The 22,320-nt window shown below is 45.6% G+C and overlaps 2 protein-coding genes across 3 annotated transcripts in view; one reads left to right on the top strand and one right to left on the bottom strand.

Annotated features, from left to right (window-relative positions):
* Positions 1–6,509, bottom strand: part of CCDC69 (coiled-coil domain containing 69) — a 32,096-nt gene extending 25,587 nt beyond the window's left edge. The window contains exon 1 of the mRNA XM_035105696.2: positions 6,280–6,509. Within this exon, the coding sequence (XP_034961587.2) occupies positions 6,280–6,327 (48 nt within the window). The 5' untranslated portion in view covers positions 6,328–6,509. The remainder of the gene's footprint in view (positions 1–6,279) is intronic.
* The window catches only part of GM2A (ganglioside GM2 activator), a 36,008-nt gene continuing 17,673 nt past the window's right edge, over positions 3,986–22,320 (top strand). Inside the window, exon 1 of one of the 2 annotated variants that reach the window (XM_060271630.1) lies at positions 3,986–4,152. In XM_060271630.1, the coding sequence (XP_060127613.1) occupies positions 4,120–4,152 (33 nt within the window). In that variant the 5' untranslated portion in view covers positions 3,986–4,119. Of the gene's footprint in view, positions 4,153–21,162; positions 21,570–22,320 lie in introns of those variants that run through there. The other variant, XM_035105697.2, reaches the window with a different exon arrangement.

Genomic DNA, 22,320 nt, shown 5'->3' with positions numbered 1-22,320 from the left:
AATATGAAGTCAATAGCCATTTTCCCACTCTGAAAACTGGTTGGAATTGCTGTCCACCCAGCAGATGTTGAAAAAAACCTTCTGTTGACAATTTGTGGACTGTCTTCTTCAGCTGATTAATATATGCCTGGGAAGATCACAGATGATCATTCGGGGGGGGGGGGAATTGTTGGGAATGGGCTGTAGCTCAGTGGTTAAGCACCTGATTTGCTTGCAATCCCCAGCATCTCCAGGCCAGGCCAGAAGGGACTCGTGTCTGAAACCCTGGACAGCCACTGCTCTGTCACCAATGCTGAGCTAGAAAGACAGACCAATGGCCTGACTTCCTATGTAAAGTTGATGATCAATGCTACTATCACTTTAAAGTATGGGCAACCCACACAGGTCACAGCACAAAGAGATGGTTAACTGCAACCCAAGAATGCATGAAAAGCCCCCACCGAACGCCCTCCTATTCCCACACAATTATGTCCAGTGTTTCCTCTTCCTTGTACATTGTTCTAGCCTGCTGATCAGGTTCTGCTTCCTTACATTTTATCTAACTTGTCGCATAGGGTGGCCACTTAATGCGCCGCCACAAAACCCAAGAGGATTCAAACGGAGGACGAGCCATTACTATAATGTAAATAGAAGTACAGTGTATCTCAGCATGGTGCTTGTGTGCCTGCTTAGTCTCCTGTCCCCAAACCAACGGTTGCCGGCCACATTCCAGTAACCTGCTCTCCTGCCTTTGGGTTGTATCCCCTCAGGTTAAGGTGACCTGGTCTGGTTGTCAAGATGAAGAGTCACAGAGTAGACCCATGAAACTGATGGACATGACTTATGACCCGAGTTCAGTCATGCCCATCAGTTTCATGGGTCTACACTCTGTAATTCTTCATCTTGACAACCATACTTGGACCAGGCAACCCTTAAAAGAGAGGACTTATTCAAGCAGAGGAAATGGGCTCTTTCAATTCGGGTATGTGCCCCCCCCATGCTTGCAGTGTCATTCTCCGAACAGTGCAATACAGTGGAACCTCGGTTTATGAACACCTCGGTTTATGAATTTTCGTTTTATGAACTCCGTGGACCCATCTGGAACAGATTAATTCACTGTCCATTACTTTCCATGGGAAAGTTCGCTTCAGTTTATGAACAGACTTCCGGAACCAATTGCACCCATGCTTTGGGTTAAGTACGCTTCAGGTTGAGTACTCCGCAGACCCGTCTGGAACGGATTAATCCACTTTCCATTACTTTCAATGGGAAAGTTCGCTTCAGTTTATGAACGCTTCAGTTTATGAACAGACTTCCGGAACCAATTGTGTTCATAAACCGAGGTACCACTGTATGTTCAATCCAGGTCTGAGGGGAAGCCAGGACTCTTCCAAGGCAGCAAGGTATCTCCCAGCCCTCCTCTCCATTGGAGATCAGACTGCAAGAACAGAGCGTGTGTCGTCCTGTGCCAGGCTAAGGAATTCCACACCCCGATATAATGTGTCTCTGCAACGTCCTGGCAGTGCACAGCAGCATTCCTATTGAACACATCCCCACAGGATTCTGGTGTGCTGCACCAAGACAATCGCTTCCTTATCTTCTCATTCTTGGGAGAAACAAAAATAAACGACAGGAAAGGCTGAGGCCTACCAGAACCCACAGGCCTGAAATGGCAAAGCAGCAGCTGAACAGCTCCACCTGAGCAGTTGAACGCTGGCTAGGATCCCACAGTCAAAAGCTTCTCCACTCGGAGGGTATTTGTCTCTTCTTTTGAGGAAGCGCCAAGGGGTGGTGGTGTAAGTTTCCAACCTCAATTCTTGCACATGTGCAAGAAGCACGGGATTTAGGTTACTGCGTGACCAGAGACAAAGGTTTTGAATAGCCCTCTCTGTGATGTGCGGGGAAGCTGCCTTCTACAGAGCCAAACCATTGGTCAAAAGAGCTCAGTGTTATACACAGACAGGCGTCTTTCTAAATCCTACCTGGAGATGCTGGGGATTGTTGAACCCGAGACATTTAGTGTATCCTTTGTACTGCACTGTTAAAGCCTTTTTATTTGCCAGGGAATTTAGTTTTAGCTGGTTTCATGTTTCACCTCTCTTAATTTTATCATATTTTTGGTTTGTATTGTAACACATTTGTAGTTTTAAATTTATTTGCATGCCACCATGAAATCTATTATTGAACGCGTCACAGTTTAAATTTTTTAAAATAAATAAAGAAAATGCTATTCTGAAAAAACCTCAGATAGGTATCGGATGTTGCTTGCTTCTGTTCAAAGGAGCCGTTTAATTGAACTCATATTTCCCAAACCAATACTGTACACAAACCCAAATGCAGCTGATATAAATTAAAAAATTGTCCAGTAGCACCTCAGAGACCAACTAAGTTTGTTCTGGGTATAAGCTTTCGTGTGCATACACAATTCAGACTTCTCCAAATTTTGGCATGCAGTTCTCCAACCAAACAACATCTGTTAGGGGAAAGTGCATATATTCATGAAAATAATATACAAAAATTGGGGGAAATTCCTAGCAAAAATGTGTAGATTAAGAAAAATGCACAAATGTGTGTTGATTTTCATGCCGACTTTTAAAAAGAACATTCACAAACCAATGTGGAAAGCTTATTTTAAGATTGAAAAATTGGGAAACTGACAGATTGGTCTAGCTTAGACGGAATACAGTCATACCTCGGTTTAAGTACGCTTCGGTTTGAGTACTTTCAGTTTAAGTACTCTGTGGACCCGTCTGGAACGGATTAATCCACTTTCCATTACTTTCAATGGGAAAGTTTGCTTCAGGTTAAGTACGCTTCAGGTTAAGTACGGACTTCCAGAACCAATTACACTCATACTTCAGGTTAAGTATGCTTCAGGTTGAGTACTCCGTGGACCCGTCTGGAACGGATTAATCCACTTTCCATTACTTTCAATGGGAAAGTTTGCTTCAGGTTAAGTACGCTTCAGTTTAAGTACTCCGCTGACCGTCTGGAACGGATTAATCCACTTTCAATTACTTTCAATGGGAAAGTTCACTTCAGGTTAAGTACACTTCAGGTTAAGTACAGACTTCTGGAAGCAATTGTGTACTTAAACCGAGGTACCACTGTACTTTAAGATGATATTCATGGTGTAAAATTTGTGAGAAGCTGTCACTCAGATTTGCTTGGTGTAAGTTCTCCTAAGTATGGATAGTAGTAATTCGAGTGCATGGTATGTTCCCATTCTAGCTCTTTCCATATCTCTGAAAGTAATCTCCCAAACACTGTCCCCCCTGCTCACTGCAATTTTAAAATGTAATGCAAACTGGAGAAAAGTTGCTGTCAAAGCTCTGGCTGGTCTGATAGGAAATTGTTTGACTTTGCTTATAAGGGGATTAATGTGCTTTGCAATACAGTTAAGCATATTTATTGAGCAGAGACAGGTGCACGCTGCAACAAAAAAGAAAAAAGGAAAGAAAAAAAAGAGCAACAGTCACAGATGTTCTTTAGTAAACCTTCCCACAGAATTCAAACATATAGAATAACATGTTTGTCTTCTGAGATCTCTTTTTCCCTGAGAAATGAGCAAAAATGTGTGTCAAGAAAGGAATGTTTATGGACAGTGAAAGCTGATGAATATATACTTGCAGAAATATTAAGTTATATGCTGGGGTTTGCCCCATCATTTTGGCAAGGCTGCATTTGAGCCAAGCTCATCAGGCTTCAGCCCTAGAAAAATGTAGTCATCATACCATATTGAAAGCAAGGACACTTCTGAGCATGGGCAAAGCGTGTTTTCTTTGCCAGTCTTAAACAATGGCCCCTCCCTTCTGCGAACAGAAGGCAGAGTTTTGTGATCAGTGGCTTGAGAACGTACGTTTATCTTAGAAATTAACAACGGCACATTGTGAAATCTGTTGTTATAGCAATCTGTCCGAATCAGGAAGCAGAAACAGTCACACCTGACCATGGCAATAAAGCGACAGACTTAATCAAACAACATGATTCAAAAGGGAATTCATCTTGCTTGGTCATGTAAAATGTCCTGAAATGCTGCATTTTGTTGTAGATAACGGACCACTGAAAGAAAAGGCAGTGCAGCTTTTTTTCATTCAAGCTACTCTGTAACCTATATAGACAAACTGTACAATCCTACACATGGGGGTGTGTTCAATGGGACTTACTTCCAAGGTAAGTGTGTTCTGTATGCTGTTGTATATTACAGTATGCAGTTTTAATGGTTTTTTATTTCAGGGTTGGGAACCTGTAGTGCAAGGACTGTATGTGGTCCTCAGCCTAATTTCATGTGGATAGCCGGGAGGGAGGAGGGGGTTAAGGCATGAGCAAAGCCAAGGGAGAGCAGAGGGGCAGCTGTCCACCCCCCAGCAAGTAAATCAATAATAAAAAAAAATACTTAACGAACTGAGGTTCTGCCCCTACTAACATGAAGCCTGCCCCCTCCCCAACATAAATCCTGGCTAGGCCCACGGGGTAAGGAGTGGCAGATATAAAGGCAGGTGGCACTGTCTACTTTGAGCTTGGTGCCCACCTTACTGCCAGCATGTGCCCCCAAATTTATCCTCAAGGCAGCTCTTGGAAGAAATTAAGGTCCCCAACATCAGATAATATATTAAAACTCAGAGGGCTAGGATGTAAACATTAATCAGAATATGCCAGCTCCTGAACAGCCAGCATAAATATTCCAGCAAAGCTGTGGGTTGTTTTGTGGCAGTGGTTTTTTTAACAGGAAATTGCCAATATCGACATTTTTTCATACATTTCGCCATCACACACACACACAAAAGCATGAGAACAAGAGGCTATTTACAAGAATGAAGACATTGTCCTGATTTCGGATTTTGTGAAGCTTGAAATGTACACCAGAGCTTCAGGGTAGCTGCCTGATCTCTCACTTGAGTTTAACAGCACACAACTGGAAACGCAAAAAAACTTTATACAATGCTGGATAAGAATCTCACCTCTAACCCAGAGACAGCACCCTGAATCTGCACACTCCCATCCTTATCTCCCAAATAAGCCTCACATTTGCTTTGACTTAAGCTGAAGATTGCCAAAACATCTTTCTTCTTTCTAGGACAATAATTAGGAAAGTGCTTTTATTTTATTAAAAACAAAATAGGAAAGGAGAATATGAGTGGAGATTTCCGCTGCCTTTCATGGAATGCACTCCCTTTTAAAGACGTGGGATCTAGCACTTGCCAGGGGCGACCCTTGAGAATTACAGGCAGATGCTTTGGGAAGACCACACGTAACTTTTCGAGTTTTCAGAAACTCAGCATATGACCTCGGCAACCAGAAGCGATTTAGGATACACGACCCACGTTTTAACCCCGATCACTTGATCCAGAATTACTACCACCACCCCACCCCACCCCACCCCAGGGTCTAGTGTCAGCCAACCTGCAGGACCATGGCATTCATTCCTGCATAAATAGTGTGGCCTACTTCCCCTGCGTCATCACCTACTAATTAATTAATTAATTAATTAATTATAATATTATTTGGTTACCGCGCTTCATCTGGAGATCTCAGGGGGCTCACCACATACAAGATAAAAAAAACACAAAATTCATAATAAAAGCAAGAACCAAAACAAATGCTTTCTCCTCTGTGGCAGCTTTGCATACCCAACCTCCACCCTTCCACCCCCCAGGGAAAAGCCAGAGAACGAGATCGTTCACACGTGAACGTGACGCCAGTTTGAGCATGCCCCACGTGTACACGCTAGTCGAACTGCGGCAACCCGGGTCTACAGACACTTCACAGCCCCCCTCCCCTCCCCAGGTACGAAAATCCCCCACACTCCTTCCAGCCAATCGCGCGTTCCCAAAGTTGACCCGCGCCCCCCTCCCTTTCAGATTATACTTCGGAAGAAATCTCTTTGTTTGGAAGCGGCTGGAGGGCAACGCGCCTCCCCAGCCGCCCCCCTTCCCAAAGGAAGGACTTTAGTGACCGCTGGCCTCCAGCTTGGCTCCTCCGATTTGCTTCTTTTTTTGCGGGGGGCGGGTAGGTTAGCGTCTCTAACTTTTCCTCCCACGCAAGGAGCCTTGTCTCCGGGGCCGTCGAGCACGGTGGCTCGGTTGCTAACTGCTCCTTCCTTCCTCTCTCTCTCTCTTCCTTGCCCGGACGTTGCAGGCTAAAAGTCTCTCTCCCCGCTCTGACCCGCTCACTGATTAGATGCGGGGTGTCTAGCGCGCCAGACCCGCTGCCCTTTCGTTCCCCTCCCGGTGCCTGTCAAAGACAAAACTTCGCCTCCCCTTAAAAAACTTCGCGACTCCCCGTCCCCCCCGGCGTTACCTTTCTTCCCGATTCGCAGCAGCCCATTTTGCTCCCCTTGCAGCCCATCCCTCTCGGAGCGCGGCGCGGGGAAAGCTCTCCGCGGAATCCCAGGGGTTAAGAGCCGCCGCCGCCGCGGGACGGGGAGGTCTCCCTCATCCCGCGCGCTGCCTCCTCCGACGACAAGACCCCGAAAGTGAACCTGACAACAGCCTGCATGAACTTCATGCGGAGACCGTCGCGCGCCGTAAGTCTCCGAAGAGATGCCCCTTTGAATGGTTCCCTTACAAAAAAAGAAGAAAGAGAAACTAGATAAAACTCCAGCTGCGGGAGAGTTAAGAGAAGCACCGGCGGTTGTTGATTATACGAGGCCGCAAGAGGGAGTCCGAGACGCAGGGGGCTATTCCATCTCCAAAGAAGAAGAATAATTATTGAATCATCGAATCATAAAATTGTAGAGTTAGAAGGGATTCTGAGAATCATTGTAGTCCAGGCATCCCCAAACTTGGCCCTCCAGATGTTTTGGGACTACAATTCCCACCAGCCCTAGCCAACAGGACCAGTGGTCAGGAATGATGGGAATTGTAGTCCCGAAACATCTGGATGGCCGAGTTTGGGGATGCCTGTTCTAGTCCAACCCACTGCAATGGAGGAATATCTAGCTGTCCCATATGGGGATAGAACCTGCAACCATGCCTTATCAGCACCACGCTCTAAAATCATATCATATCAATTACATATGTCAGTCACTTTATCTTGCCTGGGGCAACTTACAGCCAAACAGGCAGGCAGGCAGGCAGGCAGGCAGGCAGACGACGACAACAAGAAAATTTTATGAGCTTTTCTTGTTTTGCCATGGCATCTCAAAGAGACTTATAATATTTTAAGGAAAATACAAACACAATTAAATTAAAACCGGCATAAAAAGAACGATCTAAAAAGACAATTCTGTTTGTTTGTTTTTGTTAAGCTAAATTAAAACACCCCACCAATGCAAAAGAAAAAAAGGGGGGAGGAGCCACAGATAATACTAGGCCTATGTGTTTCATGGTTGGGTAGGGGTTGGGTAGGGAATGTGACATTCTAACCATTACACCACACTGTCTGTGATTTCATCGAGTTGGAATGGTCAATCCAAGAGTCATGGAGTCCAACTCTCTGCAATGCAGGAATATGCAGGTAGCCCATATGGGGATCAAACCTGCAACCTTGGCATGATCAGCACCACATTCTAACCGAGTGAGCTAACTGGAGTTTCTTCTTCTTCGATTTGTATCTTGCCTTTCCTTAAAAGCCCAAGAAGGTGATGTCACACTTTCAGAGTGGGTTGGTGGAATATATGCATTTGGAGTTGCATATGCCTGGCATCTTTTTTTAAAGTGGGCCCTCAGCTGCAAAGCGTGTACAGTTACAGCGCTATACTATGCGTGTGTCTGCTCAGAAGTAAATCCTGTTGAGTTTAATGGAGCTTAATCCCAGGTAAAGAGCTATAGGATTACAGCTACAGAATCCCAAACCTCTGCAGCCCAAACACACACAAATAGTGGCTGACAGCCTTGCTCAAACCCAGCAACATTGCACAGGTACATACATTCCTCTTTCCCACTTGTGTGGTGTTTTCCGTCTGGATTTAAGGGCAGCGGGTTTTGCGGCATGTTGTGGTTTTGGCTGTTCCTCAGCCGTGCCGTCTCCTTTCCCTCAGAGCAGCCCAGTATTAGCTGTAATACGATAACCTTTTCGGATATGTTGATAGGGCGGGCTTCCTGCTTTCTGGGCAGCAGCATGGCAGGGAGTGTTGTGGTTACAGACTTCAGTTACAGCACATGTTTGTTTTTAAAATGTTGCCATTTAAATCGGGGGCCCTGGGCGAGATTCGGTTACATCCCTTAAGACCCTTCCCTCAGTAAGAAGAAAGGCAAATGCCTGGCCGGGAGGAATCTAGATAAATGGACACGTTCGTTGCCTCCTCCTTGGAAGGAAAAAAAATCTGTTAAACTAGCTGGCTGTAAATAATTACAGAGGCATCCACATTTGCATGGTGCCTGGTGCCTGGGATATATCCTAATATGCAGCAAAGGGTCTTTGCGGCAGAGATCTAGTTCATTCAGCTCGCTGGCTGTATCCAAAAGCATGGAAACTGGGGGCTTTTGGTGTCCATCCATAAAATGGCTATTGAGGCAAGTGCACTGCTTTTCAGAGATATTCTGAGCCTGTTCCTTCTCCCACAAGAGGCATCTGGCTGGCCACTGTCGGAACAGGATGGGCCATTGGCCTGATCCTGCAGGCTTTTCTTAAGTTCTTAGGTTCTCCAAGACTTCTGGTACAAATACCGTCTGGGCCAAGGAGAGCAACAGACCTCCACTTTATTCTCCCTCTTCACACATGCCTTTGCCTGCGAGGTTCACCTGGATTGAGAGCAGGCTCCTACAAGTGCGACTTCCAACAAAATGTTGCAGCGCTCCAGTTAGCATCGCTCTTTGAGGATATCCCATGCAATTCACCTTCCCTGGCACTCTTATTGCAGGGTGTGATTCCTTTCGTGTGGTGCAATGGTTAGAGTGTTGGACTAGGACCTGGGAGAGTAGAATTCTAATCCACACTCAGCCATGAAGCTCACTGGATGACCTTGGGCCAGGCAACATCTCTTAGCCTGACCTACCTCACAGGGTTGTTGTGAGGTTGAAACGGGGAGGAGGAGGACCGTGCCCACCACCCTGAGAGCCTTGGAAGGCAAAGGTGGTATATAAATGTCAACAACAACAACAACAATGGCCAATGATCAGTCCCACCACATTGACCATAATACAGCACCTGACTTCCTTGTTTATATATATGATTTCTGGGAAGGTGGAAGGAGGAAGCCTCTTTCAGAGGAAGAGCTACTTCCTGCTGCCTCTGCCTCCTCCTTTCCTCTCCACCCTATCTTGGATCCTGCATCTGAGGGGCATTGGCATGCCTCTTGAACTCCCCCAGCTTAACAAGCAGATATTCAAACTTAGGGCATGTCTTGTTAGCAGTGCCCCACAATTTCAGTCTGGCCTTGGTGTGCCAAACCTGAATAGCAGGAAGCAAACACAATGCGAGTATCCTGGAAAAGCCGCTGCAGCTTCTAGCATGACACTTGATATGTAAACTGCACAATGAACCAGCTCTGGGCCTCGAGTGCTACTGCTTAAAGCAGGGGTGTCCAACCATTTGGGGAACATTTGAGAATCTAAGGAACTCTCATGGGCAGCACAAAATCGCCATGTCACACGCAGAGGAAAAACTAGTGATGGTCAGACAAAAAATGAATAAGACATAAACTAAAAAGCAAGACCCTCCCCACAAAAAAATAGGCAACCTACTCCCAAGCAAACAATCCCCAAAGATGCAAATACTCATTTAATAAATAAATAAAAATAAAGATTGTAATCTGAGGGTGTTGTGGTGCCCATTGGCACCACCTTGGGAACCCCAGACCTAAACATACAAAGGATGTCAGATCAGAATTTCAAAAATAATGGGGGGCTCTTGTGTTTGAAGTAATACGAAGTATCAGTTAGATGAATGGGTAATGTTTAGGCAAGACTGCCCAGATACCTTTACTGCTCATTTTAATGATCTTTGTAAGGGTTTTTTATTTTACAACTGTTTCCCTTAATAACTTTAAGTATAACTCTAGTAAAACCCCTTTTAGAGGTTTTATTATAATTAAGTGATATACAATTTCTGTTAGTTAAATAAAGTGCTGAAATAATGGCTTTGTGTGTGTTATTAACTATAGGAATGTGATGTCCTGCTCTATAATAAAATTGTAAGTCTGTTGTCATGTTGCATTTTGCATGGCTGCCAACAGGCAACTCCAACATGATGACAGACTGGCAGAGAGGCAGGCAGGTGAGCAAGCAAGCAGTGTGGGAGGCAGGTGGCCCAGGAGAGCTGCTTAAGGGGGGGGCACTTCGGAAGGCACTTGGGCTCTCTGAAGTGCCTCCTTTAAAAGGAGTTGGACCAAGTTATGAGGGAGGGGTGGTGGTTTGGGACAAGCTGAGAGGGGATGGGGAGTATAAAGGGAGAAGGGGTTAGCCGGGTGCAGAGGAAAGGGGCTTGGCAGGTAGGGGGATTGTCAAGCAGAGCAAGCAGGGGTAGCAGCCCAGTTAAGAATGCAAGTATATAATAACTACCAGAGTTCCACTTTGTTCAAAAGTATGGCAAGATGGAGGCAGACATTTCAAGAGCACTTCAGTTAGGAGCAAGGTGTGGAAACAAGGCAACCTTTTGTTGCCAGTGTCACTTGTCACTTCCATGCTCAGTTGAATCTATGCTTCGGTTTGTGGAGATGGACTCCCCTACGTAGGTTCAAATCCCCTTGACAGAGTGATCTCCCGTTGCTCTATCCCAGCTCCTGCCAACCTAGCAGTTTGAAAGCACACCAGTGCAAGTAGATAAATAGGTACCACTGTGGCGGGAAGGTAAACAGTATTTCTGTGCTTTCTGGTTTCCGTCATGGTGTTCTGTTGCGCCAGAAGTGGTTTAGTCATGCTGGCCGCATGATCCAGAAAGCTGTCTAAAGACAACCCTTGGCTCCCTTGGCCTGAAGTGAGATGAGTGCCACAACCCCATAGTCGCCTTTGACTGGACTTAACCGTCCAGGGGTCATTTACCTTTTTACTTTTATATTCAGCAGCATAGATGCCCTTCAAAATAGGAGTCCTCTGGCAGCCCCAAGCAATTTAGTTGTGCTGCAGTCACCCAGATGTGGCTGCCAGGCATTGGTGGAGCAGGTAGTGACACTGCAAACCTTCATGGGACCTGATTCTTATCTGTCAAACTACTCTGCAATGTGTACACCATGAGCAGCCTGAAGCTGCTAAGCCAGCTGCTTGAGCACTCTGGAGTTTGGGGCCCCACCTGCTGGATAGAAAATGGAAGTGCATTTCTATATGGGCTGGGAAAAGTTCCTTCCAAGCTGTTTCCTCTGGAATTGGAATAATTCGTTTCACCCACCTGTCACGGTCAAGCTGCTGCATTCCTGTACCTGCTGTGTGGTGTTTTTTCCAGAAGTGGTGACTTGTGATGCTCTTTCTCCATTGCTTACCACCCGGAAATGATTCAAAGGAAAGAGCCAGGCTCTTGGGCAGAGTGGTCAGGAGAAGTGGAAGCCACTTTAAGCCACACCAAATGGGGACATCGCTGCTCATTGAAAACTGCAGTCCTAAGCATGCTTCCTATGCAATAAGCGTCAAGGCTGGGATGTTTCGTTAGAGTCAGCAGCAAGTAAAACTGAACGTGGACTGCAATAACAAATGTAACACTTTGTCCCCAGTAGGGAAAACAATAAGCAACTTTGCTGGAGACTGAAAGCGGTAGAAACAGGGAGTGAGCAGCTGTGTTCTTTTAAAAAGGGAGACACCTGCATTAACACTTGGCATCGCCGAGGTAGTTTTACTTGACAATGAAATGAGTCCTCTATTAGAGTCTAACACTCACTGGGTACACAGGACACCAAGAATTGGAAGGGGCCAAACAGTACTCCCCCCCCCAAAAAAATGTTTAGGGGTATTCTCATTTTCCTACTCATATTGAAATGCTGCCCCTCAATGAGGCCAAACTTAGATTCACAAAATGTTTAGGGGTATGCAAACCCCTGCATGCCCCCAGAAAAAAAGCACTGGGACTAAGGGCATCATCTAGACCAGGGGTGTCAAACTCAAATTCATTGGGGGCCGCATCAGCAGTTTGGTCACCCTCAAAGGGCCGGTTGTATCTGTAGGACTATGTGTCCACTCTTTATTATCATAAATTATTGTCACTGCATTCAATTATTACTGTTTTTTGTAATAATGTAAGTAATAACTAGCTCTGAAAGCAGAAACATAGTCAGAATAATGGCAAGTAGATATTCAAATGTACAATTATTGTACAATTTATTGAAAAATGATTTTTGGTAACTGCACTGGGTGGTGGAGGCTCTCTAGGGTTTCATGCAGGACCTTTGCAGAGCTACTAGTACCTGGAGATGCTGGGGTCCTTCTGCATGCAGGGCAGATGTTCTGCCAGTGAGCCACCACCCTTCACCAAAGGGACTGGCTGAGGTTGACTCACTGGAGCTGCTCTCCTGGTTCCAGGGTTTAAGGGCTAGAAGTATAAAGCAGCATCCTATGTTTCTGAGGAGAGGGAGAGGGAGGGGAGGGGAGGGAGGAAGGAAGGAAGGAAGAAAAGAGGGAGTGGGAGGGAGAGAGGAAGGAAGGAAAGAGGGGAGAGAAAGAAGAGTAGGAAATAAGGAAGGGAATAAAGAAGGAAAGAAAAAGAAGAGGGAGAGAAGACTGAAAGGGAGAAAGAAGGAAGGAAGTAGAGGGAAAGAAAGAATAAGAATGAGGGAGAGGAAGAAAGATGGGAAGGACGGAAGAAAGAAAGGAAGGAAGTAAGGAAGAAAGAAAGAAAGAAAAGAGGGAGCAGGAGGGAGAGAGGAAGGAAAGAGGTGAGAGAAAGAAGAGTAGAAAAGAAGGAATAAAGAAAGAAAAAGAAAGAGGGAGAGAAGACAGAGAGATAAAGAAGGAAGGAAGGAGAGGGAAAGAAAGAATAAGAACGAGAGAGAGGAAGAAAGAAAGGGAAGGGGGGGGTCGCCGCCTTGATTCAGCGCCAGAAAAGAGCGCGTAGGGACCCAGGGGCAAAAAGCATTTCCCGTGCAGCGTGAGGCAGCGGGTGTCCGTTTTAGGAGAAGTGCATAAAGCCTCAGAGTTGCACGTTCATGAGGCTGAGCCGCTGCTGAGCTCACGTTCATGAGGCTGAGCTGCGGCAGGAGGAGGTGAGGCAAGAGGTGGAGGAGGCGGTGGCTTGCCAGGTCGGTGCCCGGCAGCGCCGTGCGGAGAGTCCCGAGCCCCTGGGACGCAGCAGTGCTCCGTAGCACTTTGAATCCTCCTTCTCCTCCTCCACGCGGCGCTGCTGGGTGCTTTGTCTGTGCTCCAGCAGCAGCAGCCGTTTCCAGGCGCCGAGCCATGACAGGAGGAGGAGGATTCAAAGTGCTACAGAGCACTGCTGCGTCGCAGAGGCTCGGGACTCTCCGTGCGGCGTTGCCGGGCGCTGACCCGGCAAGCTGCCTCCTCCTTCTCCTGCTGTGGCTCGGGGTTCTCCACGCAGCGCTGCTCTGGCTGCCTTTCTACCCCCCCGGCCCCAGCTGTTTGTCGGCGCTTTGTCGGCGCGGCACTTCAGCAGCAAGGTCCTGCTGCTGGGTCCCGCTGGCTGGGGCACTCGGCGGGCCACATGATGAGGTCTGGCGGGCCGGATTTGGCCCCCGGGCCTTGTGTTTGACACCCGTGATCTAGACTGACCCCTCAAACCCACAACTTTGTTATTTTCATTATTTTCAGGCACGGCCCTGTCGTCCACACACTAGTGTTCACTGGAAAATGTACAAAACGGAACTTTACTTTTCTGTAATGTATGCAGTGGCTCTTATCCTAGTCGACAATTTAACCTGAGAAGAATTGGACTACTGCGAGGGATAATATCAAAAAGCGTTTTGTCCTTGTCCAATGTCAATAGGCTCCACTAAGGGGCAGTTCTCACAATTTTATCTTTAGGCAACTGGTCTGCTGCCACGAGAACCTTATCACTGATATGAAAAGCTTCTAGTTACTTGTTCCTCTAGCTGACTTCCCCTGTCCTTGACACAGTCCAGTATTCATGTTTTCTTTGGGGGCTATATATAATTGCATTCTAGACAGTTCCTTCTTCAAAGTGGGACCTAGGGGAGTGCGACTGGTCGCACCCAGCACGGAGCTTCTGGGGCACCACAACTATGACATCCAACGGAAGGCGAGAGGTGGGGGAGGGTGCCGGATTTTGGCACCACACAGGGCACCACTGAAATTTGAGGTGCCCAGGTCCACCACTGACATGTTCTCACCCTTTTCTCTTTGCATTTGAAGGCTGAAGTACCCTTGAATTCAGCCCCCATCTATGCTCAACGTTTAAAGCAGTACCATTCCAATTTATGCAGTCATGCCTTCTGCCAAAGAATCCTGGGAACCGTAGTTCTTTAAGGTTGTTGAGAGTTGTTAGGAGACCCTTATTCCCTTCAGAGAGCTACATTTCCCAGAGTTCCCTGAGAAGAGGGCTTGATTGTTGAAACACAATCTGTGATCCAAGTACATTACAGTATGTCAATCTGAACACTATCTCCATGCTTGTTGATACACTCTAAGAAATGTAACAGGTTTGTGAAACAGGGGGTTGTGTTTGTTTTTCTTATGTCTTTTGTGTTTTTTATATTGTGATTTTATGTTGTGAACTGTCCTGAGATCTATGGATATAAGAAAGTATACAAAATAACCAATTAATTATGAAATACATTTAAATAAATAATTAAATTATTTATTTATTTAAATAAAAATGTTAAAGCCATGATGTCTCTCCTTCAGCAAGATTTGTTCTTCTATGTGCTTGGTTATTTTCTCTTTAACAATACTTTCCACCAGTTTTGTTTGTGCTCTTTAGATCTCCTTTTTAAAAAATAAAATAAAAATAAAATCAAGATACAGATGATGATAACTATTATTCCAGGTATATGCTATCTTTTAATGACCATACATGTTATCTTTTAATGCCGACATAAAACTCTGGAATGTATATTAAGCATGTAAGCAAGTCACATATCTCTAGAAAATACTCAAAGGACAATTGATAGGGGCTGTTAAATCAAATTTACCTCTTTTTCGTATAAAGCTCATAGAAAGAGGTACATAACACCTACTCCTTATGCCTGTGTTAAACAGATCATCATTCTCTCCACCAGAGTCTGTCCCAAATAGCTTGCAAGCCGCTGCAAATACAGGAATGCATGGCAATTTCAGATCTATGGACCAGCAGTGGTTAGAGTGTCGGGCTGATAGGAGTTGGGAAATCCATTATCTGCAGAACCAAAGGTGTCCCATCCCTCCTCTACATAGAATAGCTCAGCTGTCCTCAACTTGGTGCCCTCTAAATATTTCGGACTACAGTTCCCATCAGCTTGTGCTGGTTGGGGCTGATGGGAGTTCTAGTCAAAAACATCAGGGCACTAGGTTGCAGAAGGCTGGAGCAGTTGGTGGAATTTTCTCTAGCAGAAGAGAAGGCCTCTCTGATAATCACATAGAACAGGAAGGCTTTCTGTTATAGTACGAGAACTGTATGGGTTTCCCTCTCCCACTCACTTTTGCTCAGAGCAGACCCACTGACACTCAAGTTAGCCATGCCTATTAATTCTAATTTGCTGAATACAATCCTGTATTTTAGCCCAGCTTTGGATGCAAGGCTTCCTGCCCAACTTCTGTCTACAGTCATACCTCGGTTTAAGTACGCCTCGGTTTGAGTATTTTCAGTTTAAGTACTCTGCGGACCTGTCTGGAACGGATTAATCCACTTTCCATTATTATCAATGGGAAAGTTCGCTTCAGGTTAAGAACGCTTCAGGTTAAGTACAGACTTCCGGAACCAATTGTGTACTTAAACCGAGGTACCACTGTATTGAGTCAGTGTAACCAGGAGCTCAATCTAGGCAGCCAGCAGTGGCTCCATCTGGCAGCCAGCTATGGCATTTGTCAGCAAATGTATTGGCTGATGCTGGGCGTATGTACACTGTTATGATAACTTTGAGGATTAGGCTTGGCCGGCCCACTGCTTCCCTGGTATTTCTCAAGCCCAGCAGGGACCAGAGCTTGGCAGTGCAAATCAACCCATGGCAGGGGAATTCTCTCCTCTGCTGATACCAAGAAAATGAAAAGATCGTGCCTCCCCAGAAGGGAGAGAGGGAAGGGCCGGTAGGAGATACACTATTTATTTCCTCCCTTTAAGCCTTTGTAGAGGATAAGGGAAGAAGCAGTTGTCATTGCCTGGCTGGTGCGAAAGGAAGCAATATGTTCCGTGACTACTACATCTCATTGTCTCAGTCCTCTGCAAACTTTCTCTCACACAGAGTGATATATGGACACTCCGACTCTCGTTCAGCCTGACTGCTAAATAAGGCTGTTGCAAACCCAGGCCTGCTAAAAATAGCCAAGCGTTCTCGTGCCCTCCTTGACCTTCCAGATGCTCCCTCTCGTGTAGCCAGCAAATGTGGTTTAAAGAAGGAGAGTAATAGCTCTTCAGATGACTTTTGCACCTCCAAGGTCCTGGAGAGACATGCTCCCTCCCTCCCTTCCCCTTTCGAGCACAATTGCAGGATGATTTAGTACTCTTCTGGTAGGGACAATAAACTATGCAAAGCTTAACATCTCTTTGACTCATGCACTGCATGATTAGGTGTCAACAAGACAGTCCTTTATCTCGGAGTGGGGAAACCTGTGGGGTCATCCAGATGTTGTTGGACTCCAGTTCCCATCAGCCGCAGCCAGTGCATGGCCAATGGTCGGGGATGATGAGAGCTGCAGTTCAGTAGCATCTGAACCACAGGTTGACCACCCCAGATTTATCTAATGCAGGAGCATTCCAGATGTTATTGACAAATAAAGCAACTGACATACAGTTGTACCTTGGTTCTTGTATGTAATCCATTCTGGAAGTCCGTTCAACTTCTGAAACATTTCAAAACCAAGGCGCGGCTTCTGATTGGCTGCAGGAGCTTCCTGTCAAGCGGAAGCCGTGCCGGACTTCTGGAAAATGTTCGTAAACCGGAACACTTACCGTAGGTACTCCTGGGTTTTCGGCATTCAGGAGCCAAGCCAAAATGTACAAGTACCAAGGCGTTCGAGAACTAAGGTACAATTGTACATACATAACTTCTCAGAAGTCTCAAGCTTAATAAGGCTTAATCTCAGGAAAGTGGGTAGTATTGTAGACTTACACTTTTAAGTTTAATGCACAAAGCTAACAGTGGAATTTTAGCTGCAAAGTTATGTGTAGTGCATTTTATGTTTTAAAGGAGCAATCCTAAGGTGAGGATGGGCAGTGGTGTGGGGAGTCACTGTCATTCATAAGAGTTCCACCATCTTTGCCAGGAATCTGGATAACCCTTTGACTGAATTTGTGGTGCTGGGCCTGAGAGACAGAATGTGGACCCCTTTGGTGTATCTCACTTCTGATTGCTCATGGATTTTGCAATACACATATTCTAAAATGCACAATTTGTGTGCATGTATATAATTCTCTCTCTCTCTCTCTCTCTCTCTCTCTCTCTCTCTCTCTCTCTCTTCTCTCTCTCTCTCTCTCTCTCTCTGCTATGGCTATCTCAAAAACTGTATGCTGCCTTTGATGTTTATGGTCTTTAGACCAAATAAACTGAAGCAGAAAGAAAAATAAAAAATAAAATAAAACCGGATCTCCAACATGGTCGAGAGGTTGAATATGTGAGATGAGGATAAGAGTTGAGTGGCGGTGGCATGGCAATGATTGGATAAGAGGCTGGCTGAGTCAGTAGTGTGCGTGCAATAGCAATAAGTTACACCTAGAGTGTGGGTTAAACAGGACATTTTCCATGTTAATATCATATATCCACCCCCTCCCTCCTTTTAGTACATCATCAAAAGATTGCTTCAGTCTCATGTGGTCTGCACACCCAAAAGACGCAGCTCACACTGGTTTCCCAGAGACTTCCACACATAATAAAACCTTAACACATCTTTTCCAGGTAGTGCAAACAACGCTTTGGTTAAATGTATGTGCCCTGAGGGGGGGGGGGAGCTGTGTGTAAGTTCCACACCTGATTCATGTGCGCCATACAGTTGCATAATGGCATCTCATTTTCTCAGAAGATGTGTTGGTCTAGCTCACCTGTCATTTATGAAAGATAATATTTTCTGATGGTTGTTGTTTAATGCTTTTTGTGGATTTGGTTTTATGGTTTGCATATTTCATTTGCTATAAGCCACTTTCAGTTTTTCTTTTGGGGTGGAGAAAGCAGGACACACATTTAAATAATTTTCTTTTTGTAAGTCTTCTGTTCATTCTTTCCTTATATACCGAGCAGTAATGACCTGTGACTTTGACCTGGTAGGTATGGAATGTAACAACAGCATTGGAGAAACTCATCCAGCCCAGTAGAGAAAGTAATGGGCCAGTCCACAACCCCTATCCTGCCTATCCATCATTTGTGCACAGTAAACAGATTTTGAGGGTTTCTTTAGGGTTTTTTGGTGGCTTCCTGCCATGATTTTTGTCTTCTGCTTTTGCTAAATTTCTAGGGGTATGTGTGAAATTTATATTCTACCTTTCCTCCAAGGAGCTCAAGGTCAAGTACACGATGCCCCACTCTCGATTTATCCTCTCCACAGCTATATAGGGTGAGAGATGACAATTTGGTCCAAGTCACCTATTGAGGTGCATCACTGATCTGGGATTTGAACCTGGTTCTCCCCCATTCTGCTTCTGCACTCTAATCTCTATGGCACATGCGAAACCCTCCAAATATTGCTGAACTACAACTTACATCAGCATGGGGCAGGGGGAGCAGCTGCCCCCCCAACCAAGTAAATCAATGAAATACTTAACTAACTGAGGTTCTGCATCTGGAGCACCAAAGGTTCCCCACATCTATGGTGTATTACATTGGAATATTCAGCATAACTAGAAAGTAGAGACGTCAACAGAGTCTCTTCTACAGTTTCCTAGGCTCCCCAGTTCTCCAACTGAATATAAAAGTGGGGAGGAGAAAAGTGAATTAAGTTCAGTGGTACAGCATCTGCTTTGCATGCAGAAGTTGCATGCAGGTAGGGCTGGGAGATCCTTGCCTGCAGGGCCACCCATGAGGCAGACTTAGGTAGCCGCTGTGGGAGAAAAAGTGTGCATGTTTGTCTGGGGGCTAAATTAAATCCATGCACCTGTGGTTTTAGCCAAATAAATGCCTGCTCCTGTTGCCTTCTAAAATAGGAGCAAAGGAGAATGAAGCAAAAGGTGAGGGGGCTGAGCTGCCCCCCCCTCCAGGCACCTGCAATTTAGGCATTGGTACAGAGCCCTCCTCTCTGTTGAATATGTGAGAACAGCAACACATAGAACATTTATTCTAATAACTCGGCTGTTTATTGTTTACAGCTGCCCAAGGCCAGGGCCAGCCTGCCCATGCAGTAGACTGAGTGGTTTTGCACCATGCTTTGTTGTTATGCTTTATGAATTTATGTATTCATGCCTTTATCATTCATTGGTCTACGTGTTGCCTCTTTTGTCACAAGTTTCAGAGTTTGCAGCACAGGGGTTAATTAATTATTTGCTCATGCGGTAGACTGAGGCAGACGCTTTGGGTGGTGGAATCCTGCTCTGATGGCTAGGGCAGCAGCTTCCAGCAAAATCATGTGGAACTCTCGTGAGATCTCATGAAACTCCCGCGCGATCTTGCGAGAACTTGCCGGAAGCCATTGTCTTATGGCCCTGGTAAGTGAAGCTTTGGAGCGGGAAGGCAGGTGTTGAAACCAGATGGGCCACTCCTGCCCAAGGCAAAGATCTCAGGCCAAAGAATTATTATTATTATTATTATTATTATTATTATTATTATTATTAATAATAATAATTCATCTATACCCCACCCATCTGGCTGGGTTCCCCCAGCCACTCTGGGCAGCTCTCAATAGAATATTAAAAAGCAAGTTCAACTTAAGTGGGAAACTGGCCCTGATTAGTAGTCCATTTGGGCCTCTCAGGTAGCTGAAGAGTTTATTTTGGCCCAACCAGTTAACATAGCTCTCTGCCTCAAAAAATAAAACAATCCTACTCAGTTCTCTCACACGACCTACTTATGCTGAACCCTTATGGGCTTGCCTCTTGGCAGTATACAACGCACACACATACCACGTACACATGTACCCTTGGCCCAGAGGTTACTGAATGGCTTCCCACCCTTCCCTGTCAACAGTTGCCATCAGCAACAGCAGCCCACCTGTGGCAGGGATGGGGAAAGGTGTGGCTCCCCAGGTGGTGTTGGCCTCTGTCTCCCACCTTACCCAGTCACCAAGGCAGAGAGAGGCATTTACCAGAGGATGCAGGCAGATTTAGCCCCCAAAGGGATGGTGGCCCTGAGGCCTGAGCAGATGCATCTTTACTTCCTCCCATAAAAGTGAATGACTGGAATTTGTGATGCGGTGGAGCTAAACCTGCTCAGCATCCAAACAGCAGATGCTTTAGTTTTCATCAGCCAGATATATTATCCTTTAAGAAATTAAGATATTGCGAATTCAAGTGAATGAAGCACATTACTCAGCTTCCTTCATGATTTTCATTTGAGTTGTTTCTTAGCTTGATGGGTTTTTTATTTTTATTTATCTCTACTCTGAAACAAAAAAACATCTTGCATACACTACCTTATCATTCAACAAAATGACAATGTATGCATCTTTTCAATGAACTTTAAGTAAATTATGATTGTTTGTAATTTGGGTTATCTGCATTCATCTGCCATTATATATTTACATTGCATTCCTATACATGTTGCATCAGAAGGAAGTCCCACTGATTTTAATGGGATTTACTTCCAGGTAAATGTGTACAGAAGTGTAGCAATATTATTAACAAATGAATTATAACCAACAACCCTTGGAACCTCAAACTGAAAAATAAATAAAAATCATTCCCCCAAAGTGGGTCAAACCTGAAGTTCCCGTTTATAAGTACCACTTAATTTGAACAGGGCTCTCTCTCTCTCCCCACAAAACTATTTCTTAAGCTCTGGAATTTATGGCTACACAAGATGCTTTTGTGCACGTGCAAAGGGCCTTGGCTTCATCGCTCAGTCACTAGCCAAGCCACAGATGGGATGAGAGAAGGATGGGATGCCCTCGAATGCCTGATCCCGACCTTCTATTTTATAAATGAATCACGGTCTGCGCGTGAATAGAAGCGCCTGCGTCCTCCTCCTCTCCCATTCCTGCGTAATCTGGAGGAAATGCGCCTTCCATCCCAGCAGAGGGCAGAGCCGCTTCCCTCCATCAAGGGCATGCTGGGTGATAATTTCCCGGTGCCTGATCTTGAGGAGGGGGGGTCCCTCTTTAAATGCGATGAAGGAGGGGAACCTGTGTGTCTAGTGCCTGCGGGGGGAAGGACAAGCCGGCACTTGAACTGAGCAAGCCTCTCCTTGACGGCGTCAGGTGCTTGCTGTCTCCGGCTGCTGAGCAGCTAAAGTCCAGCGTCTCGTTTTGCACCCGCCCTTTCCGCGCTTGTGATCTGCCTGCTCGCCTCGCTTCCTCGGTCTCCTTTGCGCTGCGTTCAGTTTCAGCCTCGCCTTCCTGCGTTCCGGAGCAGCCCCAGAAATGCCCGCTTTGGTGCTCTCGCTGGCGCTGTGCGCCCTGCAGATGTGGCCAGCTGTGGTCGGCGGCCCTCCCCAGCAGCGGTTCGCCGTGCTGGACAAACACTGGCCCCTGAGGCTCACCAAGGTAAGGGGCCAGCTGCTCGGCATCTCTTGCGGGGTGGGGGAGTGCGGGATGGAAGAAACACCAGGGACAGAATCATTGCCGCACACAGGAAGAACAAGGATGTAGTTCTTAGTTCCTCCCTTGCGGTTTTATAAATCAGTTAATGTGTCAACACGAATAGAAGTTATTAATATTGCAGTTGTATGAGGGATTATTATTGTGGCCCAAGCCATAAGGTGGTTAGATTGGTCTCAACTAGGGCCAGGGCCTTTTCAGTACTGGCCCCAACTTGGTGGAACGCTCTTTCACAGGAGACCAGGGCCCTGCGGGATTTGACATCTTTCTGCAAGGCCTGCAAGACGGAGCTGTTCCGCCTGGCCTTTGGGCTGGACTCAGTCTGACCCCTATGTTTTCCTCCCATAAGGTTTCGATTTGGGCTACTTTAAAATGAGGCTGCATTTAAAAATTTTAAATTTAAACTGTATTTTAACCCGTATTCTAATCAATTGTTTTTCTTTCTATTACGTCTTATTGTAATTTTATTTGTGTCAGCCGCCCTGAGCCCGGTTTTGACTGGGGAGGGCGGGGTATAAATAAAAATGTATTATTATTATTATTATTCCAGCCAAACAGCCGTGTCATGCTTATAATATTTTATTGTTAATTACTGTATGCTGTCTTAAATGTGCATTTTATATTTGACTTCAGTTCGCAGTGTTTTATTTTGAAATGTTTAATATATATTTTTGTTAACTTCGTGTTAAATATGTAT

The sequence above is a fragment of the Zootoca vivipara genome, chromosome 2 (assembly GCF_963506605.1).
Source record: "Zootoca vivipara chromosome 2, rZooViv1.1, whole genome shotgun sequence".
Taxonomy (NCBI): domain Eukaryota; kingdom Metazoa; phylum Chordata; class Lepidosauria; order Squamata; family Lacertidae; genus Zootoca; species Zootoca vivipara.
This window is presented reverse-complemented; position numbering and strand designations above follow the sequence as displayed.